Source organism: Rhincodon typus, chromosome 1 (genome assembly GCF_021869965.1).
Source record: "Rhincodon typus isolate 14 chromosome 1, sRhiTyp1.1, whole genome shotgun sequence".
Lineage (NCBI taxonomy): Eukaryota > Metazoa > Chordata > Chondrichthyes > Orectolobiformes > Rhincodontidae > Rhincodon > Rhincodon typus.
The window spans coordinates 143,957,504-143,979,775 of record NC_063332.1 but is presented as its reverse complement, the minus strand read 5'-3'; the positions used below and the strand labels follow the sequence as shown (position 1 = coordinate 143,979,775).

Sequence of the window (22,272 nt, the reverse complement as noted above, 5' to 3'; positions counted from 1 at the left end):
TTGTGTAAAAACGTAAACTTTTTGACTCAAACTTTACAAGAAAATGTCTGTTTCATCTCTTTATTTAAAGGCGCCACACTTTAAAAAAGATTTACTGACACTCATTCAAACTGTAAGATTTTGTTGTGGTTAACAAGGGGTAAGCAAAAAGGGGGTAATTTATCCCATATTCTTTCTGTTACACTTAAGTTGCTACCAGTAGCAAACAAGTTAACAAAGTCATAAAGAAAGCTAACGGAGCACTGAGACTCACCTCTAGAGGACAGATTTGAAATGCAAAGAGGTTACTTTAATGTTGCATAGTTGCAGAATGGTAACAGGACAGAAGGTGAACATTCAGCATAGAATGTCCAGGCTGGCCCACTCATCAGCCTTTTGCTTCGAGAGCCCTGGAAAGGTTTCCTTTCTAGATAACTATTCAATCCCCCTTTGAAACCCACTACTGAATATGTCTCTGCTACATCCTCAGGATCTGGAATGCCATACCTAACCACATACTATGTTTAAAAAATATCATGTAATTATTGATTTGGCCATTTATCAGTGTTGTTTAGTTCCTGGCCGTGTGCCATTTGAAATAGTTTCTCCCTATGTACTTTATCTAGATCTCTCATGATTTTGTATACCTGCATTAAATTTTCTTTTAACCTTCTCCAATTTATCCACACAACTGAAGGCTCTCGTCCCTGGAACAAATTTTACCAATATTCTTCCGAACATGTGATGACCAAAAACAGATGGAATACTTCAACTGAAGCCAAACCAGTGTATTATACAGATTTGCTATAACTTTGGTGCTTTTGCACTCCTTCTCTCTATGGATCACGCCCAGAAACCCAGATGCATTATTAACCACTTTCTTAACCAGCCCTGCCACCTTCAACAATTTGAGTACATAAACCCCCAGGTTTCTCTGCTTGGGCACCCACCTTACAATTTTAAGTTTTATTTTATATAGGTTTTCCTCCCTTCTCCTACTTCAAACTTAGTTGTATGATATTTCATCTATGACGTGGACCGAAGGGTCTACTTCCATGCTGTACATCTCTATGGCTACATGTCCACTCATTTTATAAGCCTTTCTTTGTATGACCTCCTGCAATTGATCACTATTTTCTTTACAATACACACTAAGATCCAGTTGTACATGCAGCATGCTCAAATCTAGATCATAAGTGTCTATTAATAAAAGCAGTTGTCCTAATACTGACCCTCAGGGGAATTTCACTATATATAACTGTGCATCAGTACTGTGATGCTCCCTGTCACCGAATCAGTTTTGCATCCATTTTGGCACTGTCCCTTTTATTCCAGGGCCCCCAGCTTTGCTGACAACCCATCATGTGGGCCTTCATCAAATCGAAATCTTGAAGTCCACATATACCACCTCAATTCTGTTACCCTCATCGACCATCTCTCTTGCCTCAGGGAAAATCCCAATCGAATTGGTCAAACACAATTTTCCTTTAAATTAATGTAGCTTTTCCCTAATTGATCCATATTTGTCCAAGTGTCTGCCAATTTTGTTCTAGATCATCATTCCCAAACATTTTCTTGCCATAGAGGTTATTCTGACTGGCTGTAGGTCCCAGCTAATTTTTTTAAAACAACATTTCTCCAGTAACTAACACCATGCCTGTAACAAAGGCGGATTGGACTACTGTGATTAATGTTTCTCAGTTCTCACCAGTATATGCCTAAGTATCCTCAGATGTAACTGATCCAGTTTTGGTAGTTTAACAAACCTTAAGTACAGCCAGCTATCCCAATTCATCATCTTTATCATTTTTAGTCCAACCAGTGTCTCAACTGCCTCTTTGTTCACAAAGAGCCTTGGTTGGACCACAAGTGGAGTACAGTGAACTGCTGTGGTCTCCCTTTATTAAAAAAAAGTCAAGGTACTGTAGAAGCTGCAGAAAAGATACTGCAATTATGCCAAAACTGAGAGGCTATCCTTATCAGAAAAGATTGAACAGCCTGGTGTTGTTATTTCTGGAAAAGAGAAAAACAAGGGATAATAAATAGAAATCTTTAAAATTGTTAAGAGATCCAATAGGACAGACACAAAGAAGATGTCTCCATTTATGAGCGAGACCTGACCTAGTGCTACAAATGTAAGTTAGTCATAAATAAAATCTAGTAAAGAACTCCAGAGAAGTTAATTTGTCCAGACCTGTTAGAATGTGGAACTATCTGATGTGGTTGAGGCATTGGTATTCTGGCAGGGAAGTATGAGAAACACATGAATGAAAACAAAATAGATGGTTACGTTGATTAGGTAAGTGAGCAAGATGGGACAACACTTGTGTGGAAAGTAGCCTACACACGAGCACGAACCAGTTGGGTCGAATGGCCTGTTCCACCTGTGAAGATATTTTCTAATCAACAACTAATTCAGAAATGTTATTACACACCTCTGGAGCAGGTGGGACTTGATCCCAGGTCTTTTAGCTCAGTCTCAGGAATGCTACCACTTGTACAAGAGCCCCTAATTGTCATTACCTGACAGGGAAGTGAACCAAGGCAGCAGTGGTGAGGGTACCAAATCCTAACCACTAGTCAAATAGGACAGTTGCTCAAGCTCTCTGTTAATACTGCAATCTACCCAAAGATTAACATCAACCTCAAATGGCTCATCAGTTGATTTATGCTTTTCCTTTTACTTCTTTCAATGCTTTTTTTTTAAAATTTATACTTATCTTCGTGAGGAGAGCTAGGATGACATCAAGGTTTCCAGCGCATCAGAGACAAAGATTTGTCTTGATGGAGGGAGTCGAGTTGTGCTTCCGTCGACAACAGCGGAAGCCCCGTGCCCAGTGCAGGACCTGGCACTTTCAGCAAAGACTGAATTACAGAGACTGGTGGCAGCAGCGGCAGTAAAGACAAGATAGCACCAAAGAATGGCGACATGGTTCTGCAGTGGTGGCACAGCGAAGGGACTCGAGGCTGACCAACTGCTTCGTGCTGATGCTGGTCTCAGCGTTCAAGTGGATAAGCCAGGATCCACACCCATGGAAAAGCACTTAAGATGGCCTATACTGTTGAACCTTTAACTTTATTTCTTTATTTTTCTACCTCTCCACTCTATGTCTGGTTTATTTCTGTATTTTATGATGATGCCGGAGAGTGGCGACATTATACAACATTTCTAACTGTATTAGTAAAAAAATACATGTAACAAATGCTCATGACAATAAATCAATCATATCAATCAATCAAAAGAATAACAAAAGAAACATGCCTCGTGGCTCAAGTTACCGCACAGATTGTTCATATGCTTTGTTCTGACACGATCTGAAATAGCTGGGTGCATTCAAACTTTGCATCTTCTATATTTGTCGTTCTTCATAATGTGATAAGAATTTTATGCAAAACATCCTGCTGCTTCAGAAGCACAATCACAACGGGAATTTTAACCCCTTGGACAGTAATTTTGTTAAGTATTATACTCTCAGTATCTCACTTTTTTCTATGTATTGTTCAATGTATGAATGTATTAAATTTTAACTTGTATGTCTTGGTATTTTATGTTAGACAAAAGAACCTCAAGTACATGGTGAGCATCATAGAATTTTACAGTACAGGAGGGGACCATTTGACCAATTATGTCTAATAGTCTATAGAACAGATAGAGGCTAATGAATTACAGGTTTCCAAATCTTCGATATACATGGGTAATTTTCTGTTCCAGGTGAAGTTAAAATACAAAAGATAGCCAAAAGGAATGGGCAAAAGTAGAAACTATTTAATAGAAATGATGTGTCTGCTTAACCCAGTTAAGGTTATTAGGGCGAGTAAGAAATAAACGTTTAAAAGTGAATATACTTAGGAGTTCTTTAATTAACAATTACAGGAATACAGGAAATCTGCATCAAAACCTGGGGAAACAGTTCTTTTATAAATACTGATCAAACAGACCACAAATCAAATTAATTTTTCCCATCCGTCTTTACAAATAAAGGCTGTAGACAATTTCGAACCTTGATCAAATTGACTTAGGAATGCAAGATATGTAGAGGTTACTAAATGATATGCTGCAAGGGAATGCAAAATAGTAACACAAAATTTGAGCATTTATCAAGATTAAAAGTGAATCCTTTACTATTAATGTCCACCGTTCAGCTGAGTAAGTCATATTCTTCACTGCTACTCCAAGGTTGTAATACACTCCATTGTCAACATGCTCACAAAAACTATGAAAGCCAATGACTATTTTTTGCCATCAGCATCATCTGACCTTCGTTCTGAATGACAATGCATCTTAGTCTCCGGTTTCTGAAAAAAGTGACACCTCTTGATAACCATGCTACTGCTTCAGTATTATTCTGTTTACATTTGGTGTCAACAAACTTAATCCCTGATCCATCAACTCTCACCCCCAAATAATATTCTCCTAATAGAGAGCATGAAATAGCATCACTTCAAATTCTCTCGTTGAGACCATGAAATTCCCCAAAAGAGATCATGTGAATGACATGGCATAAAGGTCATCAATTAGGATCTAGGGGAACCTCAACATGTAGGCTATTTTATTTAAATGAAGGCTAATGTACCTTTTTGCAGAAATAGCTGGGCAATTCTGGCATGAACCAGGTGATAACACCAGAGTACTAGGAATAAATAAAACAACCTGGTGTGCCCATTAAGCGGCAACCTATCACCAAGAAACAAAGTCCAATCTCACTTACAATAAAAGCAAAATACTACAGATGCTAGAAATCTGAAATAAGAACAGAAAGAGAAGGAAGACAGCAGGTCTGGCAGCATATGAGAAGATAGAAACAGAGGTAATGCTTGAAGTCCAGTCTGCTGATGTGGACCCAGAAGCTGTAATTTTAAAAAAAATCATGTTAACAATGGTAGACAGGTGATTTTTTAAAAATCATCTTACCAGTTATTTTGTTTAGAATGTCATTGATAATATTAGAATGTTGTGGACTGTCTCAGCTGCCATGGGGCAATTTGTCACAAACGTCAAAGCACGACAAGAATTTTCAGAGCTGGTTGTTGGACGTAGATTGGACTGTGTTACATAAACATGTAAAGCTCTGAAACTTTTTTAAATTCACTTATGGGATGTGCGCATCACTGGCTGAGTTGGCATTTTATTGCCCAGCCCTAGCTGCCTTGGGAAGGTTGAGTACTGCCTTCTTGAACGCTGCACTCTATGTGCTGAAGGTAGACCGCAATGACGGTAGAGTGGTGCGCACAGCCCAGATCATCACAGAAGCCAACCTTCCAACAATGCTGCGGAAAGGCCGCCAACATCATCAAAGACCCATCGCGCCCCGGTAACAATCTCCTACAATCTCTTCCATCAGGCAGAAAATACAGAAGCCTGAACACATGCACCAGCAGGTTCTTCCCAACTGTTATTAGATTGATGAATGGACTGTCTAGCCTCAAATAATGCTAATCTTGCTAAAGTTGATCTCACCTAGCGCATGTCCTGTGGAATGCAACCTTTATGTCTTTGTCAAAGTCTTTTTATAACCTCTGAACTGTACATCCTTGCTATGATTTGCCTGTATTGCTCGTAAACAAAGCTTTTTACCGTACTTCGGCACACGTGACAATAAATCAATTAATTAAGGGAGGGAATTCCAGGATTTTGACCCAACATCACTAAGGGAACGGCAATATCTCTCCAAAATGGAATGTTGAGTGGCTTGGAAGGGAACTTGCAGCTGGTGGTGTTCCCATATATCTTCTGGACAGTTCCAAGCATTGCTACGCAATCCTGCCGAGCTTTAGCTGTGGGGACTGTTGTGAGGAATTCAATAGATCACACACACATAACTCAAGAGTTACCGAACAGTCAATTTTAGGCAGTCAGAGAAGAAGGCTGTTACCTTCTGGCTGGTCAGTCAGGTATTTTAGAAGTGGAGACAGCAGGGTCTATAGTAAGCACTGCTGTGAGCAGGATTCTTAAGGCAGCAAGTGAACTACACTGGTTCTGTGTTGGGCATAAGAAGTCCAAAAAATAGTTGGAATGATTCCATGCCATTTAGCTCAGGAAGGAATTAAAGCTGCCACTTGATTCAAGCGAGCAAGATTAGAACACAGGATTGAATCCAGGGGCAATACCAATGTGGTGAAGCTAGCTGCTGGTGAAAAGGAAAGAGTTGGAAAGGAGGGTGACCAACATGAGTGGATGTTGAGACAGTCCTTGATAAAGTGGTGCTTATGGGGGTTTTCAGGCCAGATAATCAAAAATGAAAAATTGTAATCCTTTGGAGGGGGGCTTTTGAACAACCCGAGAGATCTGGTTTGATTCCATTTGTTACCTCATGTGCTCTTGTGGGGTGTTTGATCAATTTGTTATTCATATTTTCTTTGTTTTAATTCTGAATGTTAGAATACAAGTGAAATAACTCCTGAGAAGCCGGTATCCCATCAGCAAGTCACCTGTTATTTACTTGTGCATAGTACTTGACACTAGTCCAGCTTCTTCAGAGGCAGCTGTCAGAGTGAACAGAGCTTCTGACATTCCTATTTATATCTGTCAGCCAGGGCTCCCTGACTGAGGCTGTTAATCTGGTCCAATCAGGGAACTCAAATTCTGAGATCCACCTGGCTGACCTCGTTACAATTACTACAGCATGCTTCTGTGCTGTAGGGTTCTAATGATTCTATCACCTTAATTAAAGCTTTATTAAAAAGCTAGATTAAACAGCATCTTAAGAAAGAAGGTAGGGACACAGAGATTCAAGGATGACACAGCAAAACTTAAGGTTGCTATTGATAAGGGCTCCATGATCAGACCAGATTAACAGTCTCAATCAGGGAACTCATTCTATGAGGTTCACCTGGCTGACCTCATTACAATCACTACAATAATTAACATAACTTCTTGTTGTGTAATTCTTTTACTAAGAACTTGGATCCCACATTTTGTCTACTTTTTTAAAAAAAATTACAATCCTGGCGAGGAACCAGTAATGTATTTTTGGCAGTTTTGTCCAGGATCATACAAGGGTCTTCCTCATAGATTCTGTAACAAGATCTGACATCTTAATATAAATTGTTCATAGTTGCTATCATGGAATAACCACAATCTCGTTTAAAAAAATGCCTCCTCTCATTAGACTACCAAGTCATTTTCCACTACCGAACTACAGCAAACTGGTCTTGTAGATCTCCATCAGAAAGAAGGTGGCAGCAAATCTACTGGACAAGTCATGCAATGTGATGAGCAGCAAGAGTTTCTTTCATAATATGGTGGCAAGAAGGAGTACAGACTTTATTCAGCTGCCTATGTCCTGGAGATTTCTTCAGACACAATTGTACAAAGGCTTATCTTGCAGACAGTAAGCAGCTGGAAGAGCTGAACATTTGAGAGTCCTACAAAAGTGAACCTTGAGGAAATATGAACAAAACAGAATTGACAGTTAATGTTATAAGGAACATATCAAATTTGGTACCAGCAAGAGTGAACTAGGATTACAAGGACAAAAACAGAAAGTGCTGGAGAAACTCAGAAGGTTTGGGTCCAGTGACCCTTCATCAGAATTGAAAACAGCTTGGAGAGGGAGGGGTGGGAGAATGGTTGGGTGAGAAGGTGGGGGGAAGAGGAGAGTGAAAAGAGACAGACAGACAGACAGACAGACAAACAAAAGGGAAGCAGACAGAGGGATTGCAGACAGATGGTAAGATGGGGGAGAAAAAAAATGTTGAATGCGTTCTAATGGTAAGTGTGAATAGTTGAAAATGGTTTGGCTCTGCTGGGAACAACCCATAGAGATCCTGGGGGTGTGGAGGTAAAAACATGAAACAAAGTGTTCACACTCAAATTGTTAAACTCAATCTTGAGTACTGTAAGAACCCTATGCAGAAAATGAGGTACTGTACCTCTAGCATGTATTGAGCTTCACAGGAGCACGACAGGCCTGAGACAGAAACATTGGCATGGAACATGATGGGTTCCACAAAACAGTCACCCAGTCTGTGTTTCATCTCCTCAATGTAGAGGACAGCATATGTAAGTAGCAAGTGCTATTGACAGGACTGAATGAACTGCAGGTGCTGCTTCACCTGGATGGTGTGTGTGGGGCCTTGGTTTGTGAGGAGGAATGAGGTAAACAGGTAAATGGTGCACCTTCTGCGATTGTGTAGTTGCAATTATGCTGAGATAGCACAACCTCGAGCAGATATGTGCTCTTCATTTGATTATAATTCAAAGAAAGCAAACAAGTATTATCAGTTATCAATGTTGTCAAAAAAAACCTCTGGGCCTGACTTGAATAGGTTAAACATCTTGTTTACATTGCAGTGTTGTTTCAAAGTACATGTCTCTACATTAAGGAATTCTACACTGGAATGTATTCCATTATAAACATGCATTCAGATTTATAATGAGAATAGTTCTACACCAAAAAGATCAGTGGTGAAGGATAGAGGAACTAAAACTAGTCTTTAAATATTCTACGTTTTTAGTAGCAGAGACATTAAAAAACATATAGGTCCAAATATAGCAATTCCTGGGTGCAATCTGTTCCAAATAAAGGAGTGGACTGCTAAATAATAAGGGCTCTTTTGGCACTGTGAACCTCTGAACCAAAAGGGCCAGGTTCGATTCTCTCCCATCCTGAAGGTCCATCACAAAATGTCCAAATAGGCTGATTCAAAAATCAACTTCATCAATTGCTTCATTATAAACAGAAACTGCTCATGCAAATATGTAATCACACATTCAGCTGATGGAACTGGAGTGCTTCGGTCTTGTATTTCCTGCCTCTTCACCCGTACTATTCAGAAATTCATTAGATCCAACCAACTGTGCTTCCAAATTTGACCATTTGAATTGCATATTTATAGCTAAATTAGAAACAAAGTATTATGCAAAAAAACAAGAGCAGTAAAAAGGTAAAATCACCGTCGTCCCACTGGACCATGAGGCTGCTCTCGCATTTGAGATATACAACTGGTAGTTATCTAACCTGAGGATCACAATGCCTCAAGCAAAGGGAGAGAATGAGTAGCAGAGTCTTTTATGGTCCTCAACCAATATGGAATTGAATCCACTGACCGCTCAGTTGGCTGGATGGCTGATCTGTGACGCAGAATATCGCTAGAGTGGGTTCAATTCTTGTACCAGCTGAGCTAAAATTTCCTTCTGAACCTCTCCCCTTGCCTGAGGCATGATGACCTCAGTTTAAACCATTACCACGTGTATCTCTCTAATGAGACAAGAGACCAATGGCCCACTAGGACTATGGCAACTGCCTTTAAAAACAGTATATACTATTTTAAACATTGATACAATTGTACCTTTGCACCCAGTTGAACTGTTGCTTCACTCTCCAATTCACCGTAATTAAAGACAGTATTTAGTCTTGATTCAACATGCACAATGCCAGAAAAAAAGGTGCGCAATGGAAACCATCCATGTAAATATTTCATAATGAAATTTATCCCATTTGTGCAATGTCACCAATGGCAGGAGGGAGCAGCTATAGTTTTACAAGTTTTCACTGGCAATAAATTATAATAATCTATAAATTACAAAAATCGATAAAAGATAGATGTATTTCAAATCTCCCTTCACCTGAAAATTGCACATGACACTCCGTACCAATATTGGTAATGAACAGTCTGTATGTTTGTGGAATAAACATATCCCCAACAAAGCTTTAACAGATATCAGTTAAAGTAATACCAATTGTAATTTATGCCTTTTTAGCCAATTCAAATTCACTTACCAGTAAAGAAGTTCTTCTGGGCAAAAATAAAGTGGTACGTTGCTTTATACACTTCAATTTCACACTGCCATTCTTGAGGCATGTTCCATATTCTTTGGTAAAATGCATTGAGATGAAACTAAAAAGATAGTTAAGGTAGAACAGAAATTAGTTGTAGAACAGAAAATGACAAGAATTAACAATGTGATCAAACACAAACATAACTAGTATTTCAGTAGTTCAAACAATGCTATTTGCTTTAGATAACAAAGCTAATTTGTAATGTACTAAATTAAAAAGATTCATATTAAAATCAAATTGAATTATGAAATTAAAAGTAGACGTTAAGTCATGGGCAGCAGAGTTTGGATGACCTCAAGTGAAGAGAGGGCAGAATTTGAGAGATCAGCCATTACAATATGGAGTCCAGATGTGGGGAAAAAAAAAGCAGAAATGGAGTTGATGATTTGAGAAAGGGTGAAATGATGCAATGTTACAGAGATACAAATATGTTGTTTTAGTGATTGCACAAAATGTCTAATAACAAGGTTATGAATAGGCTGGCTTAATCTCAGAATATTGCTAGGAAGAGGGATGGAGTCAGGAGATAGAAAATGGCGTTTTGAGTAGGAACCAAAGTTTATGGGTTCAGTCTTCCCAATATTTAGTTGGAGAAAATCTTTATTCAACCAGTACTGATATTGGACTAGTAGTCCGATACTGCAGCAACAGTGGAAGAATGAAGAATAGTAGTGAAGTAGAGCTGGATGTCATCTATAATTATGTCAAAGCTAACTCTGCTTCTGCACATCAACAATGAGCACCACTGAGGTGAAAAATGGAATACATCCTTGGGAAACACTAGGGTTAACACCATGGAGGGAGCACAAGAAGCCACTGCAATTAATTACCTGGCTTCAATCAGATGGATAAGGACAGAACCAGGTGAGAGTGGTGCACGACAAGGAGAAGCATTGGTGGAAAGGTCACCAGACTTGAAACGTTAACTCTGTTTTTCCCCTTCACAGATGCTGCCAGACCTGCTGAGCTTTTCCAGCAACTTCCTGATTTACAGCATCCGCAGTTCTTTCGGTTTTTATTAAGCATTACAGGTGGATGGTATCAACAGCCACAGAGGTAGCGGACAAGTTGAGAAGGACAAAAAAGAAACATTTATATGTCTCAGTCAGCATAGGTATCATGTGTGAAATTGATAAGAGCTGTTTCAGTACTGACAAAGACAGAATCCTGACTGGAATGATTGCAACATGGAGCTCTAAGAAAGATGGGCATTGATTTGGAAGGCAACAATACATTCAAGGATCTTGAACAGGAAATGGGCATCTTTGTATTCATTCACTCATGGGATGTAGGCATTGCTGGCTCAGCCAGCATTTATTGCCCATTTCTTGTTACCTTTCAGAAGGTGGTTGTGAGCTGCCTTTTTAAACGATGCAGTCCATTTGGTGTAGGTACATCCACAATGCCATTACGAAGGCAGCATTTAGTATGGGAGAAGGGAATGTCTTGTTACAGACGTACAAGACGTTGGTGAGGCCACATTTGCAGTACTGCATGCAGTTCGGGCCGCCGTACTATAGAAAGGATATTATTAAACTAGAAAGAGTGCAGAAAAGATTTACTATGATGCTACCCGGGCTGGTAGATTTAAGTTATAAGGAGAGTTGGATAGGCTGGGATTTTTTTTTCCACTGGAGCATAGGGCACTAATGGGCAACCTTATAGAGGTCTATAAAATCATGAGAGACATAAATGAGGTAGATAGCCAATAGCTTTTCCTTATGGTAGGGGAGTCTACAAATACAGGTCATAGGTGAGAGGGAAGAGATATAAAAGGGTCCGAAGGGCAAATTTTCCCATACAGAGGGTGGTGAATGTCTGGAACAGGCTGCCAGAGGTAGTGGCGGAAGCAAGTACAATTTCAGCATTAAAGAAACATTGAGACAGGTACATGGATGGGATAAGTATGGAGGGATATGGACCAAACGGAGGCAAATGGGACTAGTTTAAATTGTGAAAACTGGAAAGCATGGGCAAGTTGGGCCATAGGGCGTGTTTTCATGTGGTAGACCTCTATGAATCTAGGAAGTTCCAGGATTTTGAACCAATGACACTGCAATACAGGAATACATTTCCAAGCCTGGATAGAGCACATTCCTACTTGTGAGCTTTATGTCATAAAGTGATATGATGGAGGGAAAGTTTATGAAGCAGCTGAAGATGGTTGGATTAGAGGATTTCCTGCAGAGTTGTCCTCAAGCTAAGGTGACTGACCTCCAAAAATGGCAACTATCTTCCTTTGACTCTATGACCCCAACCTGTGGAGAGTTTTACCCACTATTTCAATTTTATTCCAGTTTTGCTAGAGCTTTTTGATGCCACATTTATTCAAATGATTTCAAGGATAATGATTCTCATCTCATTTCTAGAATTCAGCACTTTTGGTTTGAAACAAGGCTGTAATGAGGTCAGGAGTGAATGGCCCTGGCAGAACCCAAACTGAATGCCAATGAACAGACTATTGCAAAGCAAGTACTGTTTTGTTAGTACTGTTGATGGTACCTTCCATCACTTTAGGGATGATCAAGAGTAGGCTGATGAGGTTGTAATCAGCCAGGTTCGAATCCCACCATGGCAGATGGTGGAATTTGAATTCAATAAACATCCGGAATTAAGAATCTAATGATGGCTGTGAATCCATTGCCGATTGTCGGAAAAACCCATCTGGTTCACAAATGTCCTTTAGGGAGGGAAACTGCCATCCCTACCTGGTCTGGACTACATGTGACTCCAGATCCACAGCTATGTGGTTGACTCTTAACAGCCCTCTGGGCAATTAGGGATGGGCAATAAATACTGCCTAGCCAGCGACGCCCTCATCCCATGAATGAATAAAAGGGTGCATTTGTCCTGCTTTTTGTGTACAGGACATAACTGGGCAATTTTCCACATGATCAAACAGATGCCAATGTTATAACTATACTGAAACAGCTTGGCTGGGCACAGCAGGTTCTACAGAGTGTCTTCAGTACCATTGCCAAAATGTTTTCAGGTCCTATAACCTTTTCAGCATCCAGTACCGCCAACCATTTATCAATGTCATGAGTTGTGAATCAACTTGGCTAAAGTCTGACATTTGTCATGCCGGGTGCTTCTGGATGTTCCATTTGGCCCTTCTGGCTGAAGATTCTTGAGAATCCTTCAGCCTTATCTTTTGCACTGCTGTGCTAGAATCTTTGGAGCCCTCACTGGTGTCCGGTGAGTTACTTAATTGTCCACTAGCATTCACGACTAGAAGGGGCAGGACTACAGAGCTTAGATCTGGACCACTGGTTGTGGAATTGCTTAGCTCTGTATATTACTTATTGCTTATATTGTGTGGCATGCAAGTAGCCCTGTTTTGTCGCTTCATGAGCTTCGCATTTTTAAGCATGCCTGGTGCTGCTCCTGGCATGTCCTCCTGCACTGTCCATTGAACCAGGATTGATTCCATGACTAGATGTTTATGTTACAGTGGGGAATATGCTGGGCCATGATGTTTCAGATTATGTTGGCAGTACAATTCAGCTGCTGCTGATGGCCCACAGTGTCTCATTGATGTTCAGTCTTGTGTTGCCAGATCTGTTCAAAGGCAGATTGGTGAGAATCAGGTCGAGTATGTTCTTCCCTCTTATTGGTTTCCTCACCACCTGCCACAGACCCAGTGTAGCAGGTATGTCTAGGATCCAATGAGCTCTATCTATAGTGCTGTTGTCAAGCCACTCTTGATGGTGGATATTGAAACTCACTGCCCAGAGTACATTTTGCAATACTCACAGCACTTCCTCCAAGAGGTGTTCAACATGAAACAGCACTGATTCATCAAAGGTTCTGTGGGACATGGTAATGAGTAGGTGGTTTCCTTGTCCATGTTTGACTTGATGTTATGAGACTTCATGAGATCTGGAGTCAATGTTAAAGGGAAAGGTCATACCCAGGGATGGTGATGCTGCTGCCTGGGGTGTGGTAATCAAGGTATGATGTCGTAAGTATGGCTATGTCAGGCTGTTGCTTGACTAGTTGGTGAGACAACTCTCCCAGTTTTGGCACTAGCCCCTAGATGTTGGAAAGGAGGATTTAACAGGGTTGTGTTTGCTGCTGTTATTGCCACTGACTTATTCGTTGACAGGTGGTCCCCCTGGTTTCATTCCTATTTTCCTTTTATGGCAGTTGATATAACTGAATGGTTTGCTGGGTCATTTCAGAGGGCATGTAAGAGTCAGTCACATTGCTGTGGATCTGCAATCACCTGTAAGGCAGTTGTAGATGGAACAGTAATTTCCAAAATCTGTGGGATCACGAGGCTGTTTTTTTAACAGAGGGATAACGACGGCAGATGACAAAGAACATCTTGTGCGAAAGAACTATTTACAACATTGACTAACATGGGGGCCAGGAAAGGCAGTTGGGTGATCAGCAGCTTAGAAAGAATAGGATTAAGAGAACAGGAGTTGTGTGTCAATGACAAGAGCTCAGAAAGGGCATAACGGGAAATGGAGAGTAACTATATAATTAGGTGGGTTCAGGGTCGGGATCCATTAGGGTAGGGGAACATTAACATAAGATTGGCCAGCTGGAGTGGTAGTGGAAGGAAAGGACAATGCAGAGAGATGATCAGATGGCTATGATTTTAGTGACAAAGAGCTCCTTAAACTTGATGCCATGAGGTGCGGGTAGAGATAACAAGGGAGATGTGTTGTGTAATTTGCTATCTTCTAATCTCCAGGACTGTTCTGGAATCTAGGAAATTTAAAAAAGTCAAAGCCAGTAAAGTATAATTGGAGCAAATCTATTCCACGTTTGCAAGTTGAATGCTAATTGCATCCTAAAACTTGCACCACATTAATTAGAATTTGCAACAGTATAACTACAATCACAAGAAAGCAAATTTTACAAATTTGAATTGCTTAGGCAATTGTCATGGAATTTTCTGAACATTTTTAAAGCTTTCGTGTTCAAAAAGAACCAATGCAGAAATGTAAACTTTTCAGGCAATTTCACTGGCATCCATTCATCAATGAAGCAATCATACGAAATCAAGTATGCAGATAGTGCTCTGATTCACTAAATTCGGGGAGGCGATGACCTAGTGGTATTATCGCCAGACTGCTAATCCAGAGACACAGATAATATTCTGGGGACACGGGTTCGAATCCTGCCACTGCAGATGGTGGAATTTGAATTCAATAAATATCTGGAATTAAGAATATAATGATGACCATGAAATCATTGTCGATTGTCGGAAAAACCCATCATCTGGTTCACTAATGTCCTTTAGGGAAGGAAACTGCCATCCTTATCTGGTCTGGCCTACATGCAACTCTTGACCCACAACATTGTGGTTGAGTCTTAACTGCCCTCTGAGAAATTAGGGATGGGCAATAAATGCTGCCTAGCCATTGATGCCCTCATCTTATGAATGGATAAAGAAAAAAATGAATAAAGAAAATTCACAGAAATGCAGAGGCACCAACTCAGAATGCTCTCAACTTGCTGTAACATTCAACCCTTATGATATAAAAACATACAAATAATAATTTCTGGGTGCTATAGATTGTATCTTCATGGCTGAATGATAAAATCTGGCTTGGTTTCATTAATTAAAACCATTTGTGGACAACAGAAGGCACTTATGGAGTTCTTGCAATTTAATTTCTTCCCCTGATGCGAGGGGTCAACCCGAGTGCATCAAACTCTACAAAGCTAGCCAAAGAAATCACCAGGACAGAAAATATTAATTCCGGAATTATCAGATTTTCCAACACCATCTGCCCCGTACACTGAATAATAGCTCAAAGTACAATTGCTTGAATATTAAGGCTGTAAGTACAAAAGAGGAAGAAGTATCAATGTGCTGTTGCCTCCAAAAACTTCACTACCTCAATTATCCGGTAGAATCTACAGTGAGAGCTCCACAGACCGGAGATTTCCCAGAGCTTCCTGTTTTTATTTCAGATCAGCATCTGTACTATTTTGCTTTTGCAAGTTTTGATCTATTCGGATTTCTTGTAGCAAATCCATGGGCTGAATTCCTAATAGTCTGGAAGTGATAACAGATGTAGATGTGTATCACTCCACCAGCTAGTGTTCCAGTTTGCCAGCATGATTCTGCCACTGGGCCATTTCAACACATGCCATTTCAGGGGGAATATGCTATCCACCAACATGTGATGAGTAACCAAACATGTATTATTAAGGGGTGATTAAGGTACTCTGCCAATTCTTGGTGGCACACAAGTCCCTGGCTGAGATGGAAACGTTGCAGACTGAAAGGGCTATTCGAAGTGGCAGCGGAATGGCCAGTGCTCCATTAGCTATTTTTTAACCCATGATTACAACCAGAACATGACCACAGTAGTAGGGTGCTGATCTGAATGCTAGAGGATCTCCTATTGGCCCTCAAGCTGCAGGAGCTTGTCTGCCACCGTTAGATGCAAAATCTGCGGCTGGACACTAATTGGCCAACTCACCAAAAACAAAATGGTCGTACGTCACAGATTTGGCATTGAGACATTGATATGTGCCTGTCACTGTGGCCTGAACTCAGAGCTAAAATACTGATCAAATGGCTCAGGAATTTTGTCACAGGGTACTACCATACAAGACTTTATGCATTCTTTGGAAATTCATCTTTCTGCCATTATGGTGAAGATGTTAAATAGTTCAACTACATGGATATAGTCCTCATTACTGCCTTGGCCCAAATATAGACAAAAGCTGAATTCCAAAGGTTAGCTGACATTGACTGCCCTTGTCATCAATGCAGCATATGACTGAGTGTGGCATCATAACAAAATTGAAATCATTGAGAATGCAGGGAAACTTTCCAATGGCTAATATTAACAGCACAAAGGAAAATCATTGCTTGAGGTTAGTTCTGTTTATTTGTGTGCAAGTGGTAAAAATTAGTTGATGATTCGTTTGTACCACTCTAATTTAGAGACTGAATCTGTGGTTGTTGAGTTAGCCAGTGCATGCTTTTAAGGTGCAACTCTGCAAACAAATGTTTATAAAAGTCTGCAAAAATAACTCTAATTCAATCCTTCACCAACTAGATTTCTGGAATAGAACATGCAGTTTCTCAGATAATGAGGCGGTCCACACTCACATGAAACAAGACCTGGACAACTTTCAGGCTTCATCTAATAAACACCAAGTCAGGTTCACACAAAATAAATGCCAGTTAATGACTGACATCGATGGGATTGACTAACCGTTTCCCCCTTTGACATTGAACTACTTCACCAACACAAAATTCTAAAACATTAATGTTTGAAATGGGGAGGTTTTTCCCTTTGACCATGACCTCCTCTGAAACAGGTGAGGACCGTATCAATGGCTATTCCTACTGACATCCTTACATATTTGATCACCTACAAAGCACAAACAGGATGGATTTGAATAATTTCCAATTGCTTGAATGAATGCAGTTCCAAAACATTCAAAAATTTCAGCCATTGAGAATGGATAAGCATGTGTAGGAAATCATGAGCTGTGGCAATCAGGTTTGATAAGAACAAGTGAGGGTGACCAGTTTAAGCAAGGAATGGGGTGTTCCTGCTTCACATGCCAGGTAATTAAATGGCAAATACTCAATATGTCAGATACCTTTCATGCAGAAAATAGTCTAAAGGCCTGCCTTAAATTAGTGCAAATGGTGCCAGCCACCTTTGGAAAATCAATTACAAGACTACACAACTAATACCTCAATCCGATATTAGGGCTATCATTTATACATACATCAATGCTGTTAATACCTTTCTCAGGTGCTATATCATTCTGCATCATCAGGATAGGAAATATGCCTCCTAATTTCCAGATCTGGGACTCAATCAGCCAGTTAATGCATGAATAACAGGCATTGCATAACCAAATTTAAAGCCTATGGCTTCTCCCTACTCTGTATTTCTAATTGAAAAATGTAACATCCGATCTCAATGAAACATTAGGGTCATAACATTATGCCTCTAAAGCAAAAGGCAGATAATATTTATTTTCGGAGGATTGAGTGAAGCAATATTCCTCGCCACTCACTAAATGGCCTTACTAATTTAATCAAAACTCAAAGCAATAAAATCCTGACAAATAGGCATTTTATTCTTCATTATGGAATGATGAATGAAGGGCAAATAGAGAATAAAGATTCTGCTTAGATTTAAATGAAGAGTTCATTGAAAACTGCACCAGAAAATGCTGGGAACTCAGGCCAATCAATATCAGAGAACAGCTAAGCTCACATTTCTGGTGCAAACTCTTCTTCAGAAACAAGGCGGTTTCTTTCCGGCATTCCTGTTTTATTTAAGACAAATTTCAAGAATCTCTGATATCCTATTTTTTAATTATCTGGTTAAAGCGGTCAACAAAGACATTGGAAATTAGTAGAACACAATTAGGAAAAGACAAAGAGACTGGGCAGGGGACATCTCAAGAGGAAACAAACGATAAGAGATGTTATGGAGGGAAAATATCAAAGGAAAAAATGAAGAGGAAGAAAAGCGAACAACAAGAATACTAGATGGCTTGAGAAAATTTTTGGAAAATGAAAAGACTGACAATGGACAGTGAGACATGGAAAAGACTGAATCAAGGACCTATCTTTGGGAAGGCCAAAGAAAACATAAATGGATCAGTTTTTGGTTGGCAATACGCAATGAGAGTGAGTTGCCAGATGAAGTGGTGGAAGTGGGCACAATTACTACATTTAAATAACATTTGGAGAAGAACATGGAGCGGAAAAGTTTAAAGGGAAGAGGGTCTAATATGGGCAAACAGGTCTAGTTCAGTTTACGAAACCTCGTCGGTATGGACGAGTTGAGACAAAAGGCCTGTTCCCATTCTGTATGATTCTATGACCCTGTGAATAGTGTACCATTAAGGATTAGTGCAGGGGACACAATTTTTTACAATTTATGTAAATAACTTGGATAAAAGGACTGAAGGTACGATTGCTAAATTTGCTAATGATACAAACACAGGGGAGATAAGGAGGCTACAAAGAGACATATGGATAAATTAAATGAGTGACCAAAGGTCTGGCAAATCTGGGAAAATGTAAAATGACCATTTTGACAGGAAGGATAAAAAAGAAGCATATCATCTCAATGTGACAAGTTGCAGAGGGAACTGGGTGTCTCATGCAATGAATTGGGAAAGGTTAATATTCAGGTATAGCAGGTAACTAGGAAAGCTAATAGAATGTTATCAATTACTGCAAAGGGAACTTAATGTACAAGGAAGGTGATTATTCTTCAGTTTTACATGGCAGTGATGAGATCAGATCTAGTATGTTAGGTATTGCTAACTTTGTTTAAAGAACTTAAATGCATTATCAGTTCAAAGAAAATTTACTGGATTAATATAAAACAAAAAATTGCAGTTGCTAGAAATCTGAAACCAAAACAGAAATGCTGGAGGAATGCAGCTGGTCTGGCAGCATCTGTGGACAGAAAGTAGTTAGCATCCTGTGTCCAGTGACCCTGTTAACTCTGTTTTTGTTCCAGAGATGCTGCTAGACCTGCTGAGTTCCTCCGCTAATTTCTGTTTTCATTTGCTGATGAATATTTGAGCAGATTGTCTTACAAGGGAATGTTGGACAGGCACTTGAGTTTAGAATAGTAAAAGGCAACTTGACTGAAACACCTAAGATCATAGTCGATCTTGGTGAAAATAGGGCATTTCTTACGGCAGAAACTGGAAGAAGTGATCATTGTTTAAGAATAAGGATCACTATTTAAGACAAAGATGAGAAGACATTAAATAGTCTCAAAGGTTCATGAGTCTTTGGAATGCTCTTCCTCAAAAAGTGTTGGCAGCAGGGTCTTTTAGTATTTTTAAGGCAGAAGTAGACAGCTTCTTGACAAGAGAGGAGAAAAGTTACTGCGAATTGGCAGAAACGTGGAGTAATCTCATCAATCATGATCTTACTAAATGGCAGAATAATCTTAAGGGACTGTGAGGCTTAATGTTGCTAAGTCATATGTACTTTTCTGCTTTTTCCTTTTATGGACACATGCATGCAAAGTAAAGAAAAATGTTTTGTTCTCATTTTTAAAACATGACTTACAAGTGTCAAGGAGCCCTGTCAGATGTTGTTATAGAGTCATTCAGTACAGAAACAGACCCTTCGGTCCAACCAGTCCATGCCGAACATAATCCAAACTAAACTAGCCTCACCTGCCTGCTCCTGACCATATCCCTCTAAGCCTTTCCTATTCATGTATCCATCCAAATGTCTTTTAAACATTGCAATAGTGCCTGCATCCACCAATTCATCAGGAAGTTCATTTCACATGCAAACCACACTCTGTAAAACATTTACCTCATATCTTTTTTTAAAATCTCTCTGCCCTCACCTTAAAAATATGCCCCCTAGTCTTGAAATTCCCCATCTTGGGGAAAAGACAACTACCATCAACACTATCTATACGTCTCATTATTTTATAAACTTCTATCAGGTCACCTCTCAACCTCCTACACTCCAGTGAAATAAGTCCCAGCCTATCCAGCCTTTCTTTATAACTCAAATCTTCCATATCTGGCAAATTGCAACTTTCTACTACCAACCCAGTAGAGACAGGAGACTAATTGAGAATCGGATACATCAACTGCTTTGCATTCTTGGTTTCTGCATAATGCATTGATTACCAATGTAATCCAGTAAACCAAATGTGTCCTTGCTTATAACCATATTAGACAAGCAATGTTATATTCTGTCTTAGAGAGTCAAACAGGGGGCTGGAAGAACACAGCAAGCCAGGCAGCATCCAAAGTTGACTTCTCCTTTCCTCCAGATACAGCCTGGCTTGCTGTGATCTTTCAACCTCCTGTTTGTTTACCTTGGATTCCAGCATTTGTAGTTTTTTTTTGTCTCTAACCTTATATTCTGTCTTGCCAGTTTCAGATGGATACAATATGAATTGACATCAATTTTATTGTTAGAAAACAAAACAAGTGAAAGTCTTATTGAAACAAGGAAAGTATAAATTCAAGCTTTGACATCCAGATATATAAAAGTGGATTCTATTTATCCATTATAAGTGTTCAATTAATTTTATTGTAGTACCTCTAAACAAAGTTTTTACTTCAAAACAATTTCAAACAAAACTCACAGCCAACATTTCTGCCTCCAAAAGAGTTCGATACAGCATGCTACTAGTTGCATCCACATGGAGAAGCTGACCTTTAATAGTTGGTGAAAAGCCTATTGAATCAAAAATTTACACAACACAATCAATAGTGTAAACAGTACAAAAGGATGAAGTAGTTATTCATATCTTCTTCCTACACCTGGTTTGAAATAGCTTTCAACTACAAACCTTGAAATGAATTTTTGCCAATCCAAATGGATACTTTATCAACACACCTGAGTCTTTCAGAATCAAAAGTAATGTTTCAAAATATGGACAATGCTTAATAAAAACTGAAAGAACTGCGGATGCTCTAAATCAGAAACAAAAACAGAAGTTACTGGAAAAGCTCAGCAGGTCTCAAAAAGCTCTGAGGAAGGGTCACTGGCCCCAAAATGTTAACTGATTTCTCTTCACAGATGCTGCCAGACCTGCTGAGCTTTTCCAGCAACTTCTGTTTGTGTATGTGTGTGTTATGGATAATACTTACCATTTTCGCTTACAGTCATAGGAACATTAACTTCCAAATATGAACCTGCTCCAACATTTACATGTATGGCATTGGTCTCCTGAAATAAACACAGAGCAATATAAATTTTAAATCTGATTCGGTGTTCACATCCAGAATCAATATGTTAAATTAGATTTTATAAAGCTTACATCTACTTGGCCAAAAGCAATCTCCCCACCTACCCTTCAAGATTTGTTTCATGCTCTGCTTAGTTTATCCCACAAACAAGGAGCACAGTGTAAAATTGTAACATGAACCATGATTCCATATCCCTTTTCAAAATATTTAATCTTACTGGGTACAGTTCATTACCTTGCTTAAATGACTGATATCTACACGCGAGTCTTGACAGACATTGCTGGATTAATGATCAGAAGCAGAAACCTCAACTAATTCCAGACACCCCAAATTAATACAGACTCAGAGTAACGATACATCCCTTTCAGTAGCTCTTGTGGCACAGTGGTAGTTTCCCTAACAGAAAACCTGGATTCAAGTGCCTCCTGCTTCAGAGGCATGTCACAACGTGTCTTAACATGTTGTTTAAAATACCTATATGCCTTACTTTCACTCTGATAAAGATCAGCATAGCTCAGCTACAAAATTCTACAGAGGTTTCAAAGAACCCTCCACACAGGGACCCAGATTTTAAAGATATCTTAATAATGCAGGCTCTAAGTAATGTAAAAATCAACCAGCAATTTAAGCAAGGTAATGATACCCAATCAATTGTGAATTGTCACAAGTTGTTAGTCAATTTGCAATATTCTCACATGTAGTTTCATGAAAAACAGCACCTTGCCTTTAATCTTTGTGTGCTTTTTCCTGAAGTTGCTACTTTTGCCCATTAAAGACATTAAATTCACCATAGGATGTTGTGTCTCCTATTTATCAT

At 39.5% G+C, this 22,272-nt stretch overlaps 1 protein-coding gene across 1 annotated transcript in view; it reads right to left on the bottom strand.

Moving 5' to 3' along the window:
- kiaa1109 (KIAA1109 ortholog) overlaps nucleotides 1-22,272 on the bottom strand; it is a 433,631-nt gene that overhangs the window by 300,424 nt on the left and 110,935 nt on the right. Inside the window, exons 16-18 of the mRNA XM_048608993.1 lie at nucleotides 21,357-21,435; nucleotides 20,849-20,940; nucleotides 9,702-9,819 (exon numbers count right to left, since the gene is read on the bottom strand). Coding sequence (XP_048464950.1) covers nucleotides 9,702-9,819; nucleotides 20,849-20,940; nucleotides 21,357-21,435 — 289 coding nt within the window. The remainder of the gene's footprint in view (nucleotides 1-9,701; nucleotides 9,820-20,848; nucleotides 20,941-21,356; nucleotides 21,436-22,272) is intronic.